This window comes from Oryctolagus cuniculus, chromosome 1, assembly GCF_964237555.1.
Source record: "Oryctolagus cuniculus chromosome 1, mOryCun1.1, whole genome shotgun sequence".
In the NCBI taxonomy this organism is placed as follows: domain Eukaryota; kingdom Metazoa; phylum Chordata; class Mammalia; order Lagomorpha; family Leporidae; genus Oryctolagus; species Oryctolagus cuniculus.
The window spans coordinates 236,040,987-236,062,886 of record NC_091432.1 but is presented as its reverse complement, the minus strand read 5'-3'; the positions used below and the strand labels follow the sequence as shown (position 1 = coordinate 236,062,886).

The 21,900-nt window shown below is 66.0% G+C and overlaps 1 protein-coding gene and 3 long non-coding RNA genes across 4 annotated transcripts in view; 3 read left to right on the top strand and 1 right to left on the bottom strand.

The window, feature by feature from the left end:
• The first annotated feature begins 13,869 nt into the window (after positions 1 to 13,869).
• LOC138846768 (uncharacterized) lies at positions 13,870 to 15,507 on the top strand. Its single transcript, XR_011384309.1, has 3 exons — positions 13,870 to 14,217; positions 14,341 to 14,436; positions 15,202 to 15,507. It is a non-coding gene; the product is annotated as an uncharacterized lncRNA (long non-coding RNA).
• A 1,062-nt stretch (positions 15,508 to 16,569) lies between these two features.
• On the top strand, positions 16,570 to 21,764 carry LOC138846225 (collagen, type I, alpha 1b-like). Its single transcript, XM_070061461.1, has 4 exons — positions 16,570 to 19,210; positions 19,861 to 20,993; positions 21,158 to 21,369; positions 21,756 to 21,764. Exons 1-4 carry the CDS (start codon positions 18,705 to 18,707, stop codon positions 21,762 to 21,764), a joined length of 1,860 nt encoding a protein of 619 aa, XP_069917562.1. The 5' UTR covers positions 16,570 to 18,704.
• The window catches only part of LOC138847541 (uncharacterized), a 5,664-nt gene continuing 5,525 nt past the window's right edge, over positions 21,762 to 21,900 (bottom strand). The window contains exon 3 of the long non-coding RNA XR_011385424.1: positions 21,762 to 21,899. This is a non-coding gene — a long non-coding RNA (uncharacterized lncRNA). The remainder of the gene's footprint in view (position 21,900) is intronic.
• The window catches only part of LOC138847540 (uncharacterized), a 10,218-nt gene continuing 10,202 nt past the window's right edge, over positions 21,885 to 21,900 (top strand). Inside the window, exon 1 of the long non-coding RNA XR_011385422.1 lies at positions 21,885 to 21,900. This exon is cut by the window's right edge and continues 2,610 nt beyond it. This is a non-coding gene — a long non-coding RNA (uncharacterized lncRNA).

Here is a 21,900-nt window from a genome sequence, read left to right as displayed (position 1 = left end):
GAGCTCCCTGCAGCAGCCCCCCCCGCCCCCGGCCGTTGGTCCCCTCTTCAGCTGAGCCTCCCGTGGGGTCGGAACACCCAGAGCCGTGAGCTCCGTGGGGACTGCGTGTCCGGCCTCACGGCTCCAGCGGGCTCGGCGCTGCCTCTTGGACGGCCCCGCCCCGCCGCCTGGCCTCCTGACCCGCGCCGACCCCGGTGACGGCCGTGGTTCTGAGCCGGGCACTGCTCCCCCTGCTCCGGGGCTGTTTGTCGGCCTCGCGTGGGAGCCGGTGCCGTGAGCGCCTCTGCGTGGTTTCATTCGGGAAGTTCTCCCAGGGCAGCCGGGTGCCCTCTCTCGGGCCTCCAAAGCCCCTGGAGGTGCTGCCCACCGCGGCCACTTTGCAGTAAATGTCCCGTGGGGGCATGAGCTCCGGCTGCAGACCGAGCGAGGGCCGTCACTCAGGGCCATCACTCAGGGCTATCACTCAGGGCCGTCACTCAGGGCTGTCACTCAGGGCTGTCACTCGGGGCTGTCACTCAAGGCCATCACTCACAGGGCTGTCACTCAGGGCTGTCACCCAGGGCCATCACTCACAGGGCTGTCACTCAGGGCCATCACTCATGGCCGTCACTCAAGGCCATCACTCAGGGCTGTCACTCAAGGCCATCACTCAGGGCTGTCACTCAGGGCCATCACTCAAGGCTGTCACTCAGGGCCGTCACTCAGGGCCATCACTCAGGGCCGTCACTCACGGGGGGCGGTGCCGAGTGCTACAGCGGAGTCCAGAGATGGGAGAGGAGCCCGGGAGCTGGGGCAGCGGCTGCGGCGTCTCCCTGGGGGCCGCCCTTGCTACGCCCAGATGGAGACGGGGACGGAGCAGGCGGTGCGTGAGCTTCTGCTGATGGGGGAGCAGGGCGGGCGCGGTGACGCGCGGGGCACCGACCTTCGTGCTTGGCCTTTGCAGGACCCTCACCCACCCGTAAGCAAAGGAGCCGGAGCCAAGCGGCCGCGAACACTAGGCTGCAACACTTGACGCCGATTTTTTTTCTTATAAGGTTTAGTTATTGATTTATTCGAAAGGCAGAGTTACAGGGGGCGGAGTTCAAGGTCCCCGGTCATCTACCAGGCGTCCCGTGGGAGCGCGGCTGCCGGCCTGGTCACTGCTGGCCTGGTGAGGCTGCACCCCTCCCCCGCCCTGCACGACGTGTCCTTGGTGCCCAGAGCTGCCACAGGCGCCCGCTGAGCCGGCGGCTCCCTTGCCCAGCCGTGCTCGGAGGTGACCAGCACACGAGGGCGACGCCAGGAGAAGCGACGGGAACGGGGTCAGGATTCAGGCAGGTGCATCGGAGGCTGCGACCGTGGCGGTGACGCCAGTGCTGGACCCCCGCTCTGGACGCAGCGAGCGAACGCAGGACCGTGGGACGCAGACAGCAAAGAGTCTGGGGAGAACCGGACACCCACACGTAAAAAACCAGGGAGGATCCAGCCCCGGCCTTACCCCCGCGACAGAAACGAGCCCCCAGTGCACCAAGGGCCTAATGTGAAACAAAACCACAAGCACCCAGTAAGTGGCCGAGGCCTGGCCGAGCCTGGCTTGGCGGTGACGTGTAGGCACGATTCACGGGAAGTCATCAACAAACATCTGCCCTGTGACAGACGCGTCGGGGAGCGAGGAGACGTGTCTCACGCTGGGCGCCGGCGTTTGCAAACGAAGCCTCTGACAGCGATGCTATCCGAGACGCCCAGAAAGCTCTCAAAGCAAGAAGCAAACCGGCGACGTGGGGACGGCTGAGCGCGGGGGCGAGCCCTCGCCCAGGGACGCGCACAGACGCGCGGCTTCAGAGTCCCAGGAAGCCGAGGACTGCAACGGCGGCGAGGGACCCCGCGCCCTCACTGCGGAGCCAAAACCCAGAGGCCAGCCCCAGACGCCGGGGACCACGGAGCCACGGGGGCCCTCACTGCGCCGGGAGACGGCTCCGTCGTTTCTCACAAAACCGAATCTGGCGGGGCGCTCACACTTCCTGGTGTTCAACCACAACAGACTGAAACATTGTCCACGCAGAAGCTGGCCCGTGGATGTTCACTGGCCAAGAAGCAGCCAAGACATCCTCCATGGGGTGGACGCAGACGGGGCGCACCCAGGAGACAGTGCTGGTCAGAGTCGGGAAGCGCCCGTTCAAGCCAAGAAGAGACACGGAGGACGCAGCAAAGCCCGGCGCCGTGGGAAGACCTGGCACCCGGATTGGGCAGCATTGCCGTGGCGGCAGACGCCGGGTGGCGCAGGGGCTGCAGGTTGATGGGTGGGCACGGAGGAGTCCCGGGACAGTGGAGCTATTCCACACGACGCCGTGATGGCGGCTCCCGGGTCATCTGTCACAGCCGTGGACCTGGGAGATCACGTTGTGTGAGGTGGGTTCCAGTCGCAGCCACCTACCTCGTTGCAGTCACAGCCGTGTACCTCCGGGCAGTGGCCACACCGGCCCAGGCTGCAGCGGCAGCAATGTGTGTGCCTGCGGCCGCAACCCGCTGCCCTCGGATCTCACGCCACGGCTTCCAGTCCCCGCAGGAGGCTGCACTGGGGCTCGGAATACGGAAAACGCTGTGCTTTCTGCCCAGTTGTGCCGAGAACCAAACACTGTTCTAAAAATAGAACTCAACGGTTGAGAACTGAAAAGTGCTGCACCCCGCGGTTCTGTCCCGCCTGCCGCACGGCTGCAGTAGGAGGCCGGTCTGTGGCAGGGGCTTAGGCCGTTGGAGCGGAGTCTGCACTGACCCCGGTTTGTGCAGCGAGGCCCCGTGGAGCCGGCCTCCAGCGTCCGCAGGGGGAGGACAGCACCATGCACCTGCAGGCACGGCGCCTGCCGGCCCCGTGACCTCGCACCCCCAGCCTCCGGAACGGAGAGCAGTGAACTCCTGCTGCTGCTGGGCGCCTGCGTTTGCAGCAGACCTAACAGACGAGGACAACGCGGGGACCGAGAGGCAGGGTGCCGCCGTGCACGGCAGGCATCGGAACGCATGGAAGCGGCCACGGAGTGGGATGGCGGGCAGAGGCTGGACTAGAGCCGAGGGCCGTGCTGGGACGAGCCGGCCCTTCTGGGCACAGGCAGAGAGAGGGGACCCTCGAAGGGCTTGGACGGAGAGGAGGGGGCTGCAGGGACAGCCGCATCGGGCTGGGAGGAAACCTACGTGGCCAGGAACAGGAGGGAGGCGGGAGAGCGGTCAGCACAGCCGTGGCTGCCAGGCCGGGGACAGAGGCAAGGGGCACGTCGCTGGAAGCGGAGGGCGGGCCCCTTGGCCGCGTCGTGTCCCTGTCCGGGTGTGCTGTGGACGGCAGAGTGTGCGAGCCCCTGGCCAGCTGCCTGAAGAGGTCTCCAGGCAACGTGTGCAGGTGCAGCCTGACCGCGCTCCAACGTTGACCGTGAGACCGGAGAAAAGCAGTCGGTGTCGAGACGCAGGCTTTAACCTGAGGGCGCCAGGACCGTCACGGCTGCGGCATGCCCCGCCCATCCTGATGAAAGGAAACGGAACATTCCGGGCGGGAGCGTCCAGGAGGAAGACAGTGACCTCCCGCCCAGGAAGCTGCTCAGCCGTGGGCGTTCGAGTGGGAGCCCTCGCCCGAGACGATGGAAGTCCCGGGGCCGGGGTCAGAACGTCCATGAGCTCTCGCAGGGGCAGCCCTGCAGAAACCCCAGGGTGGGGTCCGGCAGGTCCACGTGTGCTGATGGAGAGCTGTCGCCGTGTCTGTGCCGGGCTGTCTCTCCCAGCTCGCGGAGTGCACGCGCCAGGGGCTGTGGCTGCTTCCACCGGGATCTCAAAGGGTGGAGCCACCTGGGGACTCGGGTGCACAAGCCAGGGAGAGGTCGGCCGCCTGGAGGCTCGGGTGCACAGGCCAGATGGAGGTCAGCCTCGGGGCTGGGCACAGGACAATCCCTGACGGAGCTCTGGGGGCTGACCTGGCCCCCGAGCCCAGACCAGCAGAGCCAGCAGTGGGTGGACTCGGGCCCTCGAGAGCCCTGGCTTCTGAGCCCAGCATCGCGGTGGGGCCGGGGCTGCCGGCAGCCTGGGGGACACAGCCTTGCCCCAGCACCCTCTGTAGAGGTGGGGCCCCGAGTTAACCAGCCTGCTTCTGAGCCTTGAGACGTAAGGAGGTTTCCCTGCTGAGTGCCAGTCTTGCGTGGAACCCGTGCCCCCGTTCTCCCCCATTCCCCGGGCGTGGAACGTGAGCGCTGCCCCCACTCTGGCCCCCTCGTGTTTCGGAAGCGTGGAACTGGTTCAGCTTCGGCAGCTCAGAGCTGGAGAGCAGGTTGCTTCAAGAGGGGGGTCTTGAGTCCCCTCCACACCTCACCTAGCCAAGCGGAAGAAACACAGGTTGTTCCTCACCCGCAGGACGGAGCCCGGCGGGCGGAGTGGGCGGTGGCTGCCCTGGGCCGGGGTTCATGCTGCACGACCGGCACACAGGTCCCGGCGAAACGCGCGCACACGTGTGTGTGTGTGTGTGCGTGCGTGTGTGTGTGCGTGTGTGTGCGTTGTGTGTGCGTGTGTGTGTGCGTGTGTGTGCGTGTGTGTGTGCGTGTGTGCGTGTGTGTGCGTGTGTGCGTGCGTGTGTGTGTGCGCGTGTGTGTGCGCGTGTGTGTGCGTGTGTGTGTGTGTGCGTGCGCGTGTGTGTGCGTGTGTGTGTGTGTGTTTGAAGAGAGCGAGAACTTGAGCTTGAGAATGAAAATGAAATCGAAACTGCGAGTGCGAGAAAAGAATCTGGATGTGAGACTCCCGGCTCCGACTCCCGGCTCCGGGAGGCACCTGCCCGGCCACAGCCGCCCTGGCCTTGGCTGCTCGGCTCTGCGAGGGGAGTGAGGTTCGCCCCAGAGGGCTGCCCCCAAGGAGGCCCCAGCACCGCGCTGACACGGAGGGCGGGGCCTCACGGGGAGGGTCCCTCATGAGAAAGCAGAGGGAGACAGCGAGGGTGAGAAGTAACCGCGGGAAGTTCCCTCTCCCTCTCCCTCTCCCTCTCCTCTCTCTCCCTCTCTCTCTGATTTGTCCCATCCCCCCCCCCCGTGCCTGTCAGCGTCTTCCGAGGCCCAGGTCTCTGCTGACCTCACCCACATGGACACAGCAGAGTCCTAGCTGAGGAACCCCCGGGGACACAGCCCCCCCGTGGCAGGCCCCACCGCCCCGGAAGCCCAGGCCTACCCAGGATCCCACGGGGACGTTGCTCCCCTGAGTCCCTCTCGGTGGCCACGCCTGCTGGCGTCTCCCACGACCCTCGGCGTCCCACAACAGGAAGCTGGGCCATGGTGGCCTTGACCAATGCCATCTTGCGCTCCCCGGTCACTCAGGGACCCGAGGAGGAGACCACGGCCCCTCTGCCACCGAGACGCCAGGGCCCTGCCATGGCCCTGACGAGTGAGTCTCGTCGCCGCCGAGTGCAATTCCCGGGACCGGAGCGACACATTTCCGAGACGTGGAGGTCACGTCAGCGTCCCCTGCGGTGCCACCCGGCCAGAGGCTGGCAGGGCTGTGGGCAGCAGGAGGCGGCGTCCACGCTCCGGCCGGCCTCTCCTCTCTCAGCGGAACAGAAAGAGCCACCGAGCAGACGCGGGACCGCGGCCCCAGCCGCGAAGGCAGGGTTGCAGGCAGCGGCCAGGCAGCCACCGGCCGCCGCAGATAAGGACGGTGCCTCACCCGGGAGGAATGCACGCCCGGGCCGGCGGCGGGAGCCGGGACCGCTGGAGCGCAGACAGAGGGAGACCCGGCGCTCAGCGCTCACAAGTTCCGAGCCCGGCCGGGCTGTGACTCACACTCGGGGTTTGGAAAAAGTTGCAGAATCAGAGTCGGGGCTTTGGGGCCACCCAGACACCGTGGCAGGCCGGGCGGGGCAGGGGGCGGAGCCGTCCTGAGGAGGGCTGGCGGGGGGGGGGGCAGCTGCTCCATCTGGGGGCCGGGGGCGGGGGACCTGCTCACGGGTCATAGGTCACCCTGTTCCCAGCAGCCTGGGTCTGTCTGGTTCACAGTCCCAAACCACAAGCAGGCCGCTGGCCCGCCTCTGCGGTTCTCTCGGGGCCTCCCACTGCTCCTGGGGAGCCCCCAGAGTGAAAGTGACCCCCAAGGATGCGCTCACAGAGCCCCTGCCGGGAGGTGGCGCAGGCGCACGGTGGGAGCCGGGCTCTTCCCAGACGGGAGCGCAGCCTGCTCCCCGCTGCAGAGGGTGAGACGGCAGAAAACGCACAAACCACGCCGGCTCCAGAAAGTCCCAGAGTTTGCAGAAGTCAGAGAGATGGGGGCGGGGTCCTGCCATCCCGTGGTTCAAGCCCACGTGGCTGCAGTGGCACCCGGCTCTCCCAGTGGGTGCAGGAGCCCAGTACCTGGACCGTCTTCTGCTGCCTTCCCGGGCGCGTTAGCAGGGAGCTGGATCCGAAGCGGAGCAGCCGGGACTCGAACCAGCGCTCCCGCAGGGGAGCCAGCGCCACAGCGGCGGCTTCACCGTCTGAGCCACAGCGGCGGCCCCGGAATCCGCACTTCCTGCGGGACCACGTGGAGCTGCCCAGCGCTGCCCACTCGTCTCACCGTCCGGCACGGCTGCACCCCCCGGCAGCATTTCCAGAAGGTCCCTCTGCCCAGGGGAGCAGGGCTTTTCCGGGCACGGAAGGTACGGCCGCAGCCGCGTCTCCAAGTTCCCGGATGGCGCGCCAGGCGGCGATCCCTGCGACAGACGGGTGTGGACGCCGCCCTGCCTTCCAGTCCCCGGCAAGCCCTTCCCCACGGCGAGGACGCGCGGCCTGGCGCTTCCCACGAGGAGCACGGCGGTGCCAGCGGCCAGGCGCTCGCTCCTGCCTGGGCCCCACACTCGGCCCCGACTTCCTGCTGCCGGGAATGGGGTTTGCGACCTCGAGCGGCTCCTTCCCGTGGGAGGCCACGCTTCCTCCCGGGCCACCAGGCCAGGCTCAGTGGCGCACGGGGTGACCAGCACCCCCAGCAGCACAGACGGGTCCCTCCTAACTCTCCCTCAGGGGTCTGGGCCCCTGGAGGCTCCGCCCCGGGATCTGCCTGTTGCCATGGCAAGAAGTGACAGGCAAGCAGGTGGGCGTTCTCCCTCTACCTGGTTGGCTCCAGCGAGTCCCGGGCCACGCCCCACCCAGAGGGTGAGGAAGGCAGCAAGAGGACACACTCCGCCAGAGATGGTGCAGGGCGAGCCGACCCCGCACACGGGCAGCACCGGGCACACGCAGGCCACAGCCCACAGGTCCTGGGGGATGCCCAGGTGCCAACCATGAGTTTTAAGGCACGCCAGGAGAGCCGACTGCGGCTGACCGGGTCCCTGCTCTGGGACCAGGAGGCAGAGCCTGAGGCCGGGACCGTGCCACGCCTGGAGGAGAGCTGGAGGGTGGGCCCGGTGCTGGCTGGGCTGGGCCTCGGGGGACGGTGCCGCCCTCCCCTCGCGGCCTGCCAGCCGTCACTCTCCTTGTGTCCCACCAAAGCCCCGGGAATGGGAGCACCCCCGCCGCAGGCCCCGCCCCTCACACCCAGCCTTGCCCTCTCCCCGTCTCTCCCCCTCCTTTCTCTCCCTCTCCCCGTCTCTCCCACCTCCCATCTCTAACACCTGTCGTAGACTGACACAGAAGCAGCCCGCTTGCTCCCTGAAGGCCCCACGCGTTTTAGGCGTGTAGAACCCTCTGCACACACACGCACACGTATACACACACACACGGAAAAAGGGCTTCTCGCTGTGCTGGGCCCAGAGACGCCGCTCAGAGAAAACCAGCAGGCAGCGGCAAAGCCGCGGGTCAGCCCCGGGCCAGGGCTGGTGGCAGTGGCGCCCTGCCCCCACCTGTCCCAGGGCTCACGTTGTAAACTCCTCCCTGGTAGGCCTGGGGACCCCACGCGTGATGGCAGCGACCCGACAGGGCAACCCGTGTGTGGATGTTTCCTTTAAAGCTCCCACTCCGAGACGTCTGGGACTGGGGCCTGGGGGTGGCCAGGACCACACATGGGCAGGAAGGGCCACATGTGGAGGCTGCGTGGCCAGGGGTCAGCACCTACCTGGGGGCCGGGAGCAAGCCTGCACGTGCCTGCCCAGCCCCGTGCTCGGTGAGCGTGGAGCTGCAGCACCAGGACACCCCGCCCTTCACAAGTGGGGAAACTGAGGCAGCCACTGGGAACGGCCCACACAAGGCCCTGTTCTGTCCAGCGTCCCCAGGGCCACCTCGCAGGAGTGTTGAGAGCCTGGGCGGGCGGGCGGGCTGTGTCCCGGCACACAGCACACACCAGGCACCAGGGAGGAGCCCTGAACACCAGGGAAGCCGACCTGCAGGAGGGGACGGAGGGGACGGAGAGGGAGCCAGGGAGTGGGGAGGAAGGCACTGTCCTGCCTCAAGGGCTCCCCGGGAGGGCAGGGCAGGCGACCCGCTGTCACTCGGCATGAGCTGTCACTCATCCACAATGATTCCCTCTGCCACGTGCATGGGCGTGGAACGGAGAGTGGGAGACGGGCCAGCGGAGGGGGGCGTGGGGCCCCACGGACGGCGCCGGCTGAATCCTGCAAGGACAGGGCTGCCTGGGACTGTCCGGAGAAGCTTCCGGAAGATGTCAGGGGCAGAGGACCCTCCAGGGGAGGGAGAACCCATGCCACAGACGGTCCTCAGGACCCAGAGACAGCAGCACGCCGGGCCAGGGGGTGGGGTCCAGGGCAGGGCTCAGGACGTGGGCCTGGGGGCGGGGCTGATGCAGCGCAAGCCTGGCCCTACCGTCTCTGCTGTGGAGTCTGGGGTTCACCGGGGGACCACGGGCTGCCCCACGCCGGCGGCGGGCCGGGGCTGAACCAGCAGGGTGCGGCAGAGAGAGATGGTCCCTGGGGACACCCTCTCCGTTCCGCCATGCAGGGGCACAGCTGCGCCAGGGGTGTGCTGGGAGGGCAGTGGGGGAAGGTGGGGTTAGGACCCCACTGGAGCGCGGACGCCCCCACCACTGCATGCAGACACACAGACACCCATACCTGGGGACCCCAGCCTCCAGCAGGGTGGGCTTCAGCCCTGTGGAGGCCACCTGAGCCCCAGGGCTAGCCGGCCCAGTGCCCACCTTGCATGCCCTGCGCGGCGCCATCCACACAGGGCACCCCGGGGGCCCACCGGGAATCCTGAGTCCTGGGCTGGGAGCTCCGGGGGCAGGGGCGGGGCTGAGACCCGGCCAGGCAGCTCTGGGGGCAGGGGCCTCCTCGGAGCTCCTCCTGCCCGGGGCACACAGGGGCGGGCAGGGCAGCCGCAGCGAGAGGCCCAGGTGAGTGAGCGTGCATGCGGGAAGGAGAAAGCTGTGTTTTGTTCTGAGAACCTGGCTCTGTCTGAACAGGCGGCCCCCGATTCGCCGCTGGGCTCGCAGCCGGCTCTGCGTCTTGCTGGGATTCCTGGGAGCGGCAGGCAAAACGCCCTTCGCTTTGAAAACAGACGGTGCTGCCTGCAAAGACGCACAGATGCAAACGGGACCCGGATGCAGCCCGGGGCTGACCGCGACACCGGGGGACCGTCTGGCCCCTGAGGCTCAGTGAAGCACCTGCTCAGCCAGGGAGCTCGGGCTGTGTGTCCCCCCGGGAGAACCCCCCCAAAGACACGGGCGCTGGAACCCCAGGAAGGGAGGAGTGAGCCAGGTTGCACGGTCGCACCGGGATTTAACGTGCGGAGGTAACCGAGTGTCGACGCAGGAGGCCACTGCCACCAGCACACGAGCCTGCTCCTGCCCCTCATGGTCCCCGAGAGTAGGGGCCCTGCGCCACCCAGGGCCGCCGGGGCAGTGCCAGCAGCACTCCAAGCGGCTTGTGCGGCCAGAGCGGCTGCTCCGTGGCTCCTGCAGGAAGGAGTGGGCGAGGCGGGGAGGGGCGGAGGGGACTGTGGGGAGCAATCCGGACTAGACTAAGTTGCTCGAATTAGGACTTATTCTATGCATCTGCTCTCCCACAATATGGCGCTGGGAGAGAAGTAAACAGCTTCCGCACAGCTGCCTCCAGTTCAACCAATTAACTGTAGGACTTGCTCCTGATTGGAGAGCAGCGTACTCAGCCGAGTTGGGATTGGCGGAGGAGGACTATAAAGGAGGAGAGAGACGGCATGCACCAGGAACATCTATGGGGAACATCTAAGGGAACCCGTGCAGCCCCCGAGAGAACCGGCCGGCGGTGTGCCGCTCCCCTGCGGAAGTGGGGAATGTGGCCAGGGGGAACTGCCCTTCCACGGAGGTGGAAGGGATAGTAGCCAACCCGGGAAGAACCAGCAGCAAACCCGGGGAGGGCCGAGCAGACAAAAGAACAGCGCAGGGTCCTGTGTCGTTCCTCCACGAAGAGGGGGAGCGACATAATGGTGCCGTGACTCGGATAGGAAACCTGACTCGGATAGGAAACCTAGCTTGGATAGGAAACCTAGGACAGATAGCAAACTTAGGAGGGAAGAAACGGGAAGAACTGGGAAAATATCGGAGAGAGAAACTAGCAAACAGCCTAGGGAAATTACCGGAGAGAGAGACTAGCAAACAGCCTAGGGAAAAGCCGGACGAAAAGGGTGCCGGAAGAAGCTATTGAAAGCCTAGGCATAGACTCGGATTCGGACTACGGGGGGAAGCTGGGAGAAATCTCTAAGGTCGAAAGCGAAAGTGAAAGCTAGAACAAACAGACTCGGACGCGGACTGTGGGGAGAGGCCAGGAGAAATGAGGGAGGAGTATTGTTGGAGGAAAGCTTGGGAAACATACCGGGTAGAGAAAAATGTTAGGGAAATTGAAGCCGCGGGGGGCAGGCCAAGGCGGAAACGGAAGCCACTTTGGGGTTCTCAAGTTAGCCCGGGAATAGGGGGCGAAAAGTTGAAACCAGAAGCTGAGACGCAAGCCAGATTGGGATCCGTCTGATTAGCCCGGGGAGCAAAGGACGGGAAGCCAAACCGTGGGGCGGAGACGTACGCTGGGTTGAATTCGCCAGGCTAGCCCGGGGAACTTAGATTGAATCCTAGTGGCGGAGACGCAAGCTACGCTGTGTTACTCGCGGAAGCCGCCGCGTGCAGAGAGAGCACGGGGCGTGAGTAGATAGGGAACGGGGCTGGCGTAGGCCGTGGTTCAGACGCGAAAGGGTTAAGCGTGGAGACCGCGGAGCGCGCAAAGCCGGGAAGCTGCGCAGATGAGAGAGGCGCGCGGGCTGAAGCGGCGCAGAGCCGGGAACCCGCCGGCGGGGCGAGGTGCCGGGAAGCCGCAGGGATAAGAGAAACAGAAGTTTTAGAAGTAAAGTGAGAGAAATAGGAATGCTGGCAGACAGAAGTAAAATGGGAGAAATAGAAATGCCCGGAGATAGAGAAATAGAGAAAAATAAGGCCTCCCCTCAACATGCCAATTAGAAGGCTTGGATTCGGTCTGCCTGATTTAAGGCGGTAAGCGCCAGCAAAGCTCGACCAGAGTATGAGCTGCAGGTCACCGAAGATAGGCACGAACCAACACTAATAAGTCTCCCCCACAATACGGCAATGAGAAGGCTTGGATTCGGTTTGCCTGATAGGTTTTGTAAACACCTGCAGGCAGTTCTAGCAGAGCAGAGCATGCGCTGCAGGGCACCGAACACAGGCACGCATCAGCGCCTAAAAACCTCCTCACAATGGCGAAGAGAGGACCCGGATTCGGTTTTCCTGATTGATAGGACTTGTAAGAGCCTGTGGCAACTCTAGCAAGTACAGCAGAGTGTGTGCTGCGGGACACCGAAGACAGGCGCGTATCAACGCCAAAAAATAAAAAGAAAGGGGGATCTGTGGGGAGCAATCCGGACTAGACTAAGTTGCTCGAATTAGGACTTATTCTATGCATCTGCTCTCCCACAATATGGCGCTGGGAGAGAAGTAAACAGCTTCCGCACAGCTGCCTCCAGTTCAACCAATTAACTGTAGGACTTGCTCCTGATTGGAGAGCAGCGTACTCAGCCGAGTTGGGATTGGCGGAGGAGGACTATAAAGGAGGAGAGAGACGGCATGCACCAGGAACATCTATGGGGAACATCTAAGGGAACCCGTGCAGCCCCCGAGAGAACCGGCCGGCGGTGTGCCGCTCCCCTGCGGAAGTGGGGAATGTGGCCAGGGGGAACTGCCCTTCCACGGAGGTGGAAGGGATAGTAGCCAACCCGGGAAGAACCAGCAGCAAACCCGGGGAGGGCCGAGCAGACAAAAGAACAGCGCAGGGTCCTGTGTCGTTCCTCCACGAAGAGGGGGAGCGACAGGGACAGCCCTGGACTTGGCCCCAGGGGCCTTGGGGCAGGGGCACTTGGCCTGGAGCATGGGGGTCTGGTGAGGTGGCGGTGTCCCCAGGCCAGCGGCTGCCATCTCTCCAGGGCCAGCCAGGCCCCCGCAAACCAAAGGATTACAAAATGTGGAGAATCACAGCCTGAGTCGTGGGCAGGACGCCCCACCAGCCTGCGGGCACTCACACCGCGGCCGCTGCCGGCTACGCCCGGGCTGGGAGAGGTCCAGCCGGGCCCGGGGCGGCCTCCTCGGCCCCCTTGCTGCCTGCTCCTGGTGGTTTGGTGCTGGCTGCCCTGTGCCCTCCAGAGCACTGCACCTGTGTTCCCACCAGCCCCTGCGGATGCACCCGGGAAGGCAGTGGAGGATGACCAAGAGCTTGGGCCCTGCACCCACGTGGGAGACCCAGAAGAAGCTCCTGGCTCCTGGCTTCGGATCAGCACAGCTCTGGCCATTGCGGCCAGCTGGGGAGTGAAGCAGCGGAAGGAAGACCTCTCTCTCTCTCTCACTCTCTCATACACACTTTCTCTCTCTGTGTGTGTGTCTCTCTCACACACACAATCTCTGTCTCTGTCTCTCTGTCTCTCTCTCTCTCTCTGTCTCTCTCTCTCTGTCTCTGTGTGTCTCTCTCCCCCCTCCCTCTCTGGGATCTGTCAGTCCTCACAGTCCGCTAAGAGTCCCCGTTTCTCTGCGCAGCTCCGCGCTGTGTTTGATTTTTACTCCGGTGCCTGCGTCACGTCCTCTCCTCTCCTCCTCTTTCCTCAGGTTTGACTGCGGACGCCTAAGTCATTGAATTCCAGCCTTGCTTTAGAACATTCTAGAATGCTCGCGTGGAGGCCGAGCGTGTTCCTCCAGGCGCAGGTCCTAGAATGTCCTAGAATGTCCTAGAATGTTCTAGAATGTTCACTTTGCTTGGCTGCAACCACACCTGTAGATTTGTGGCATCAGGATTCATTTTCAGCTCAAAATGTTATTCGGTGTCCATTTGTGTTTGTTGTTGTTGTTGTTTTTGTTTGTTTGTTTTTAATTGACAGGCAGAGTGGACAGTGAGAGAGAGACAAAGAGGTCTTCCTTCCGTTGGTTCACCCCCACATGGCCACCACGGCCAGCGCTGCACTGATCCGAAGGCAGGAGCCAGGTGCTCCTCCTGGTCTCCCATGGGGTGCAGGGCCCAAGCACCTGGGCCATCCTCCACTGCACTCCCGGGCCACAGCAGAGAGCTGGCCTGGAAGAGGGGCAACCGGGACAGAATCCGGCGCCCCGACCGGGACTAGAACCTGGGGTGCCGACGCCGCAGGTGGAGGATTAGCCTAGTGAGCTGTGGCGCCGGCCCTTGGTGTCCATTTGTATCTGTTCTTTTAGCCATGAGACTTTTTGGAGCATTTTGGCTAATTTCCAAGCATTTAGAGCGTTCCTGGGTATTTCTAAGTCATTGATTTACTGCTTAACCCCTGGACTATATTCTGTGTGTTTTTTTTAGAGATTTATTTATTTATTTGAAAGAGTTACACAGAGAGAGGAGAGGGAGAGGGAGATGGAGATGGAGATGGAGAGGGAGAGGGAGAGGGAGAGGGAGAGGGAGAGGGAGAGGGAGAGGGAGAGGGAGAGGGAGAGGGAGAGGGAGAGGGAGAGGGAGAGGGAGAGGTCTTCCACCCGCTGGTTCACTCCCCAATGACTGCAACGGCTGAAGCTGGGCCAGGCTGAAGCCAGGAGCCAGGAGCTTCTTCAGGTTCTCCCACGTGCGTGCAGGGGCCCAAGGACCTGGGCCATCTTCCATTGCTTTCCCAGGCCACAGCAGAGAGCTGGATGGGAAGTGGAGCAGCCGGGATTCGAACCGGTGCCCATGTGGGATGCTGGCACAGCAGGCGGCGGCTTTACCCGCTGCACCACAGCGCCGGCCCCTCCGTGTTGCTTTACAACCTCCTGCCTTTGCCGGAACGTGACGCACCGCACACCTTGCTGCCGATTCTGTGTGAGGTCCAGCTGTCCCTGCGCCAGGTGTGCGCTCAGCCGTGTGGGTGGCAGCTGTGGGCGTGCCAGCCGAGCCGCGTTCACGGCCAATGTCGTTCACACCACGGCTTCCTCTCCATCGCCCCGCTCTGCTCGTTCCTGGGACTACAGTGTTCAAACCGCGCCCTGCGGCTCGGGATCCGTCTGCCTGCTTTGGTTCTGCCAAGTTTCGCTGTTTTCTGGAGACGTGCGAGCAGGTGCATCCAGGTGTGCGGCCGTCTCTGCCCGGAGGATTCTCTTAGCAGCAAGAGCCTCCCTCGTGGTCCCCAGAGGCCCTGCTGTGTCCATGGCCGCTCCCTCGTGGTCCCCAGAGGCCCTGCTGTGTCCACGGCCACTCCCTCGTGGTCCCCAGAGGCCCTGCTGTGTCCACGGCCGCTCCCCCGTGGTCCCCAGAGGCCCTGCTGTGTCCACGGCCGCTCCCCCGTGGTCCCCAGAGGCCCTGCTGTGTCCACGGCCGCTCCCCCGTGGTCCCCAGAGGCCCTGCTGTGTCCACGGCCGCTCTCTTGCAGACGGTGAGCGCCGGCACACACCCCGCCGCCGAGTTTCTGCTCCCGACCTTTTTATGAACTTCTGCTTGGTGTAAGCTCTTAGGGCTCTGCCGTTTTACCCACCGCGCGAATTCTTGGCTTCTATTTGGAGAGCAAGTATGGCCCACGGGCGTTTAATGAACGTGGCCGTTCTCGGTCCACTCTTCGCCTTCCCAGGCTGCTAGTCTGCTCTTGGGTCAGTGGTGCTGGACCGGGACTCAGCGAAGCGCGGTGCTGGTCCCGGCCGGCGCTGGGGCTTGACGATGGACGGGGCTGTGGAGCGGGCGTGGCCCGGTCTCCCGGCCTCGGGGAGCTGCCGGGCCGCAGTGGCCTGCGCGGTCACTGCTTCTCGCAGCAGCAGCTCCCTCCCGGCCGCTCCCCTGGGCCTGAGCTCGCCGGCGTCCCCTCCCCTGCGCCAGCTCACCGGGTCCTTCTTGTTCTTCAGCCTCGCCACACCCCTGCGACCCTCTCGCCGCTGCTCCGTGCAGAATAGACACCGCGGCCTCTGCTCTCCTGCCCAGACCTGCGACAGACGCCACCACGGCTCTCCACGGCTTCCGAGCCACCACGGCCCCTGCGTTTTCCGTAGCTTCTCCCCACGGGCAACCGGATTTGCCGTGAGTCCTTCTGTTCTCTCTCAGTGGCTGCCCTGGGATGGCAGCAGGCTGTCTTGGCTTCTTCTGTTTTTAAGATCTGCTTATTCATTTGAAAGGCAGAGCAAGGGGGAGAGGGAGAGAGAGGGAGAGGGAGAGAGGGGGAGAGGGAGAGGGAGAAGGAGAGAGGGGGACAGGGAGAGGGAGGGGGAGAGTGGGAGAGGGAGAGAGGGAGAGGGAGAGAGAGAGGGAGAAAGGGAGAGGGAGAAGGAGGGGGGAGAGAGGGAGAGGGAGAAGGAGAGGGTGGGCAGAGAGGGAGAGGAAGAAGGAGAGGGAGGGGGAGAGAGGGAGAGGGAGAGGGAGGGGGAGAGTGGGAGAGGGAGAGAGGGAGAGAGGGAGAGGGAGAGAGGGAGAAAGGGAGAGGGAGAAGGAGGGGGGAGAGAGGGAGAGGGAGAAGGAGAGGGGGGGCAGAGAGGGAGAAGGAGAGGGAGGGGGAGAGAGGGAGAAAGGGAGAGAGGGGAGAGAGATGTCTTCCATCCACTGGTTCTCTCTCCAAATGACTGCAACAGCCGGGAGCCAGGAGCTCCATCCGCGTCTCCCATGTGGCCAGCAGGGGCCCAGGCACCTGGGCCATCTTCCACTGCTTCCTGGTTGCATTAGCAGGGAGCTGGATCGGAAGCGGAGCCGTCGAGACTCCGACAGGGGCTGACCCGGGGTTGCCCGCGCCGCCAGTGGAAGGTGCACCTGATGCACCTGCTGCGCCGCAGCCCGGCCCGGAGCCAGCGATGTGGGCGTGTCCCCTCCTGGCAGTGAAGTGGGCGGGGCAGGGGCTCAGCCCAGGCTTGGGGTCCTGCCACCTAGCCCCGCCCCTGAAACCTGGGGCTGGACGGCCATCGGGTGCCCGGAGACTGGGCAGGCTGCAGGTGGCTCCAGCGAGGCCAGCCCTGGCCTGGGGCACGAGCAAGGGGCTGACCCTGCCATGAAGAGGTGGGGCTGCAGCGGGCTTGCCTTGGGGTCCACTGAAGGTGTGGGGACCCCGTCCAGGGCTGGGCCCAAGCAGGCTGGGGTGGAGGCTGCTCTGAGCTGCCCGGCCGGGAAGGGCCATGGTCAGAGGCCAGAAAGGGTCCTGAAGCCTCACCCTAGGCAAGAAGAACTGCACATGGCCACTGGGAGGGCTGGGGGCCGGGGACAGGAGGGCTGTGGAGGGGAGGGGACACAGACCTGGGCGGTGTGGAGGAGGGGCGAGAAGGGAGCCCAAGCTGACGCCAGCCCTGCCCACCACGGTTCAGCATCGGTCACAGCCGCCAGCAGCCTCGGCTCTCGGACCACAAAGCCCTCGCTGTCCATCATCGCCGCGAGTGTTTCCTGGGAAGACCAGTTAGCGGCTTCGAGCAGCCGGGCCGCAAAATCCCGGTCCTGTGCAAGCGTTGGGGGGGGGGGAGGGGCGGCGGCGGATGACGGATGGGGGAGAAGACAGACGGACAGACAGACAGCGAGGCGGCCAGGAACCGAGGGGCTGCGTGTGTGTAGCGGAGCAGGACGTGAGCCAGACAGAGGCCCCCTCCCGCTCCCTCTTCTCCAAGCTGGCTCCACCCCTCCTTCCATCCAGGGCCAGTCCACGTCCGTCCCTGCCCACACGTCCAGTGGGTTGTGCCTGCCTAGGGCCAGCAGGGTATGGGGAGGGTGGCACTGGCGACACCCAGGGCTGGGTCACAAGGGCCACCCAGTCGGCCCCTCTGCTGGCCATGTGGAGGGGCGTGGTCACCTGCCCGGCTGAGGTCCCTGGGGGTGGAGTGAAGTCGCCTCCCGGGCTCGCAGCCCCCACCCCACCCCACCCCTGCCGTGCGAGGCTCAGGCCCACGGGCGCACAGCCCGGCTGATTCCACGCTGGTTAGTGCACCGGGCAGCCATAGCCAGCAGGACACCCGGGCCTCGACGCCGCCCCTTCTCTAACTTTGTTTTATTTGAAGGGCAGAAGACTGAGCGAAGATCTCCCACTCCCCAAATGCCCACACAGCCACGGCTGCGCCCAGCCGAAGCCAGGAGCCAGGAGCTCCATCCGGGTCTCCCACGGAGGGTGGGGGGGCAGGGCCCCAGCCCTCGGGTCCTGGCTGCTGCCTCCGAGTCAGCAGCCCTGGGGGTGGAACAGGATCTGCACCTCGCTGGGCCTGGTTCCCATTCGGCCACCGCCCTGAGGCAGGTGAGGCCCCAGGCAGGGGGGTGCTCAGCAGGCCGCAGTGGCCCCTGGGCAGTCTGGGGCACCTGCCCACCAAGTCGCCCAGGACATCCTGAAGCCCCACCCCCGGCAGCTGACAGGGGAGGTCACCTGAGCTCTCGAGTGGGTGGGCAGGACCCCCCCCCAAGCTTGTGTGCCGCCGGGCCTATTCCCAAGTCCTCCTGTGCGAGGTGGGGTGGGGGCACAGCGTGGGCCTCCCCTCTGCCCTGAGACGGGAGGGCAGCTCCCTCGGGTCCACACCCACCCCCCAGACCACGGGGAGTACTCATGGGGTTTGTGAGCGCCCCGGGGCCCCTCCCACCAGGGTGCTCACGGCAGCCAATCAGAACGCCTTGGCCTCCACAGGCCCTGTGCACGTCCACCACCCGCTGGCCTGGAAAGCAGCCCTGGGACCGTGGGAACACGACCCAGAGGGGGCGAGCCCCCTGCCCCAGGCCACACAGCGTGCAGGGGTGAGCGGGGACAGACACAGGCCCTCCAGCCCGGCAGCCGCTGCGGCCTCCTGTGCCCAGAGCTCCTGCGGACGGCGGAGGCCCCAGGCAGCTGCTGCACCTCTCCACCTGCTCTGACTCGTCCTGCAGACCCCGGTGCCTTGGGCCTCGCCGGGCGGCTCAAGCCCCAGCCCGATCCCCACCGGGGCCCCGGCCGCAGGGAGAGCCCTGGCCGGGCCCTGGGAGCCGCACGCTGCGTGTCTGGCGTCCAGATGCTGCAGTTGGGACTTCTCTCCGGTCTCCGGGGACCTGGCCCCTGCCAGGCACACATTCCACAGCTCCTCCTCGGCACAGCGCGTGCTGCTGAGCCATCTGCGTGTCCCGCAAAGCCAGGACGGTGGGGTCCATCCCGGCCGACACAGAGCTGGGGCAGAGGCGGGGGAAGCAGAGCGCTCGGCGATGGATTGATGATGCCTGCCGTGGCCACCGCCGGAAGCGAGGCCGGTTTGTGAGCCATGACGGGGGCTCCCTCAGTCCCCTGTGTGCTGGCCTGAACGGAGCAGGGGAGCTGGCTCTGGCCAGTCCAGGGCTCTGTCTGGGTCGCCCTCCGTGCAGACAGCTCTCCTAGGCAGACTGGGTGGCCCCGACCAGCGGGCATCTCCCCCCGGGTCACTGTGGTCATCGTACGATGCCCCCTAGAAGGCTGAGGAGGCCAGTGCAGGGGGGAATCAGGGCAAGAGCCAACCCCAGAAACCCAGCCTCCCTCAAGGCCAGGCCCCCCAGCCTCCTCACTGCCCCCTCCCGGGCAGGGCCGGGCCACGCTCTCAGCTCCCACGCCTCGTCCACCCTTGGACTGCCACCGTCATCCGTGCTCTCTCTGCTCGCCCGAGTCCCGGTCCGCTCCCCTCTGCAGCCGCTCACCTGGGCCACCTCCCGTGCCCGCCCTCGGGACCCGGCCGGCTCCCTGTCCTCTCCTTTCCACGGCACTGGGTACCCTCGTGGGAAAGTGAGGCCCCCTCTCCCCTCCCCCACTCTCCTCGGCCCCGGCAGCCAGGCAGAGACGGCTGCTGCCGGGGAGGCGTCAGCAGCTCCGAGACCACCGCCTCGCCTGGGAACCTTCCGGAGTCACACGGGAATCCTCCCAGGGATCCGGTGCAGCCGGCTGAGCTGGGACTCCCCAGGGAGCCTCAACAGGTGACAGGGACCCCAGGGTGCTGGGGACAGGGCCGTGCAGACTTGGTGCCTGCATACACAGGTGTGTCGGGTCCTGTGAGCCGGCGCAGCCTGGGTGGTCAGCCCGCTGTGAGGGGCACCTGCTCGCTGCTTCCGAGCCAGGGCTGTGCTCTGCCCCTGCCCTGCCCTGCCCCACCCCTGCCCTGGCCCCTGCCCTGCCCCTGCCCCTGCCCCTGCCCTGCCCCTGCCCTGCCCTCCTCCTGCCCTGCCCCTGCCCTGCCCTACCCTGCCCTGCCCCTGCCCTGCCCCACTCCTGCCCTGCCCTGCCCTGCCCTGCCCTGCCCCTGCCCCTCCCCCTGCCCCTGCCCTGCCCCTGCCCTGCCCCACTCCTGCCCTGCCCTGCCCTGCCCCTGCCCTGCCCCACTCCTGCCCTGCCCTGCCCTGCCCCTGCCCCTGCCCCTGCCCCTGCCCTGCCCTGCCCTACCCTGCCCTGCCCCTGCCCTGCGCAGGCCTCCAGGAGGCTGGAGGGAGGGTCAGAAGGTGTGGAATGGCAGCCCTGGGCCTCAGCTCTCTGGACCCAGTAGGGAGCCCGGCCCAGCACGGTACTGGGTGAGCAGGGTGGGCCCTGTGCCTGGTGTGCGGTGGGGACAGGAAGCACCCATCTCCTGCAGGTCTGGTGTCAGGTGTCAGCACAGAGCCCGCCGCTGCCCCTCCCCACATGGGACGTCGGCCGCCGGTGCAGGAGGGGGCTCAGGGGGCGCCTGCGTCCACGGTGCCATCACTGCTCTGGGGCCTGGAGCTGAGCCGCCACCGGACACCACAGCGCTGACCGCGCCCGGCGATTCTCGCTGCCGAGCTGGCCCACCCCTGCCGGCTCCCTCCCCGCTGGCTTCGGGCTGGACTGGCAGAGGGAAACGCATCCGCTCAGCAGCAGCGGCAAAGTCAGAGCCTCACGTGCAGTTCGTGGAGGTCAGAGGTCAGATGTCCAAGCCCGTACCCTGTGGCCGGCCGGCGGGGCAGCCGCAGGGAGCCCGGCAGAGGGGGGCACCCGGGCAGGTGCAGTGGGTGGGTCAGCCCTCACTGCTCAGGTGCCGAGGGGGCAGACGGCACCTGAGCGGCACGACACCCGGCAGCGCTCCGGGGCCAGTGGCCTGTCCAGGAGGCGTGGCCTGGTTTCGGTCACGGCGGTGGGTCACGGAGGAGGTGCCCCTCCCCTGTCTGGTCTCGCCACATCTCCAGGGCACCGTCCAGGCCGCCACACGGAGGCAGAAGCAGAGCCTGCGCGGGCGGCAGCAGAGCCAGGCGGGGGAGCCGCCGGGAGCTGGACCGGGCCGCCCGCCCCTCCTGTCTCGTGGCCGCCGGGACCCCCGTGCGCTGGCCGTTCCAGGCATCTCGGGGCAATTTCCTCTCGTTGGGACGCTGGTTCCTCCCCCAGACAGCTCCTCTGTGGTTCGCCTCTCCCAGGTCCCGGGCCAAACCCCGCAGCTGAAGGCCGGGCGGGCTCGGCACTGCTGGCCGCGTGCGCCTGCTTGGACGGAGAGGGCCGGGCTGCGCCAGGCTCGGTGGCCACTGCGGGCTCCGAGCGCGTTTTTAGACCATGAGTCAGCTGTTACACAGCGAGGTTGCACTCACCCGGGAGGGCCGGCAACTGACAGCTCCCTCCGCGGGGGCAGCGCCGGAGCCAGGCTGGGGGGGAGCCGGCCGGGGGGGGGGGGGGCTGGCCACGGAGCCCGCCAGACCCACGGCTGCCGGGACACACGAGCGAGAGAACGCGCAAACCTCGCTCGCTCGCTGACTGTTTCCCGTCAGGCGCCAAGGGCTGGACAGAGAGGCCCCCCGCCAGCCGCGACCCTGGGCTCCGCTCTGCCCCTGCAGCCCCGACCCTGGGCCGGGCCTTGGGGGTGTCGACGACGGGGAGGCCAGAGCTTCCACAGGAAACGGCAACACGTGCGGCACGGAAACTTTCAGAATTAAGGAGAGCCGGCGTGTCTCTGCGCCGGGAGCGGGAACGGGCGCAGAGGCCCCGCAGAGGGCTGGCTGTGTTCCTGTGTTCCCGGGGACGCACGCGCCAGAAGCTGCGGGCACGGGGTGAGGGTGGCCGGCGCGGGGGCCGGGCTGCTGTACAAGCCCCAGAGCCTCTGCCCGAGCAGAAGCCACGCTCCCACGCCGAGGAGGACGCAGTGGGTCAGCATGGTCAGACTCTCAGAACCCGGGGTCTCCACTGGATGGGGGCCGGGCTGCTAGCCAAGACCCTAAAGCTCAGGGCTACAGCTCCCGCCCCTCCAAGACAGCCAGGGCCTCCCGCCCGGGACCCACTCGGCGCCACCCTCGTGCCCATACTCGGTCACGTGTGGTTTTATTTTATATTTTATTTTTAAAAAGATTTATTTGTTTGTTTGAAAGGCAGAGAGGGAAAGACAGGGAGAGATCTTCCATCTGCTGGTTCACTCCCCAGATGGGCTACGAAGTCAAGGCTGGACCAAAGCAGGGTCCAGGAGCTCCATCCGGGTCTCCCACGCGGGTGCAGGGGCCCAAGCACTTGGACCGTCCTCTGCTGCTTTCCCAGGCGCAGTAGCGGGGAGCTGGCCCTGGAGTGGAGCAGCCAGGACTCGCACCAGCATCCGTAAGGAATGCCAAGGTCACTATGCCACAGCTCCGGCCCCAGGAAAATCAATGTTGATGGCGGGGAGGAAGCAAGCTGGCCCCGCACC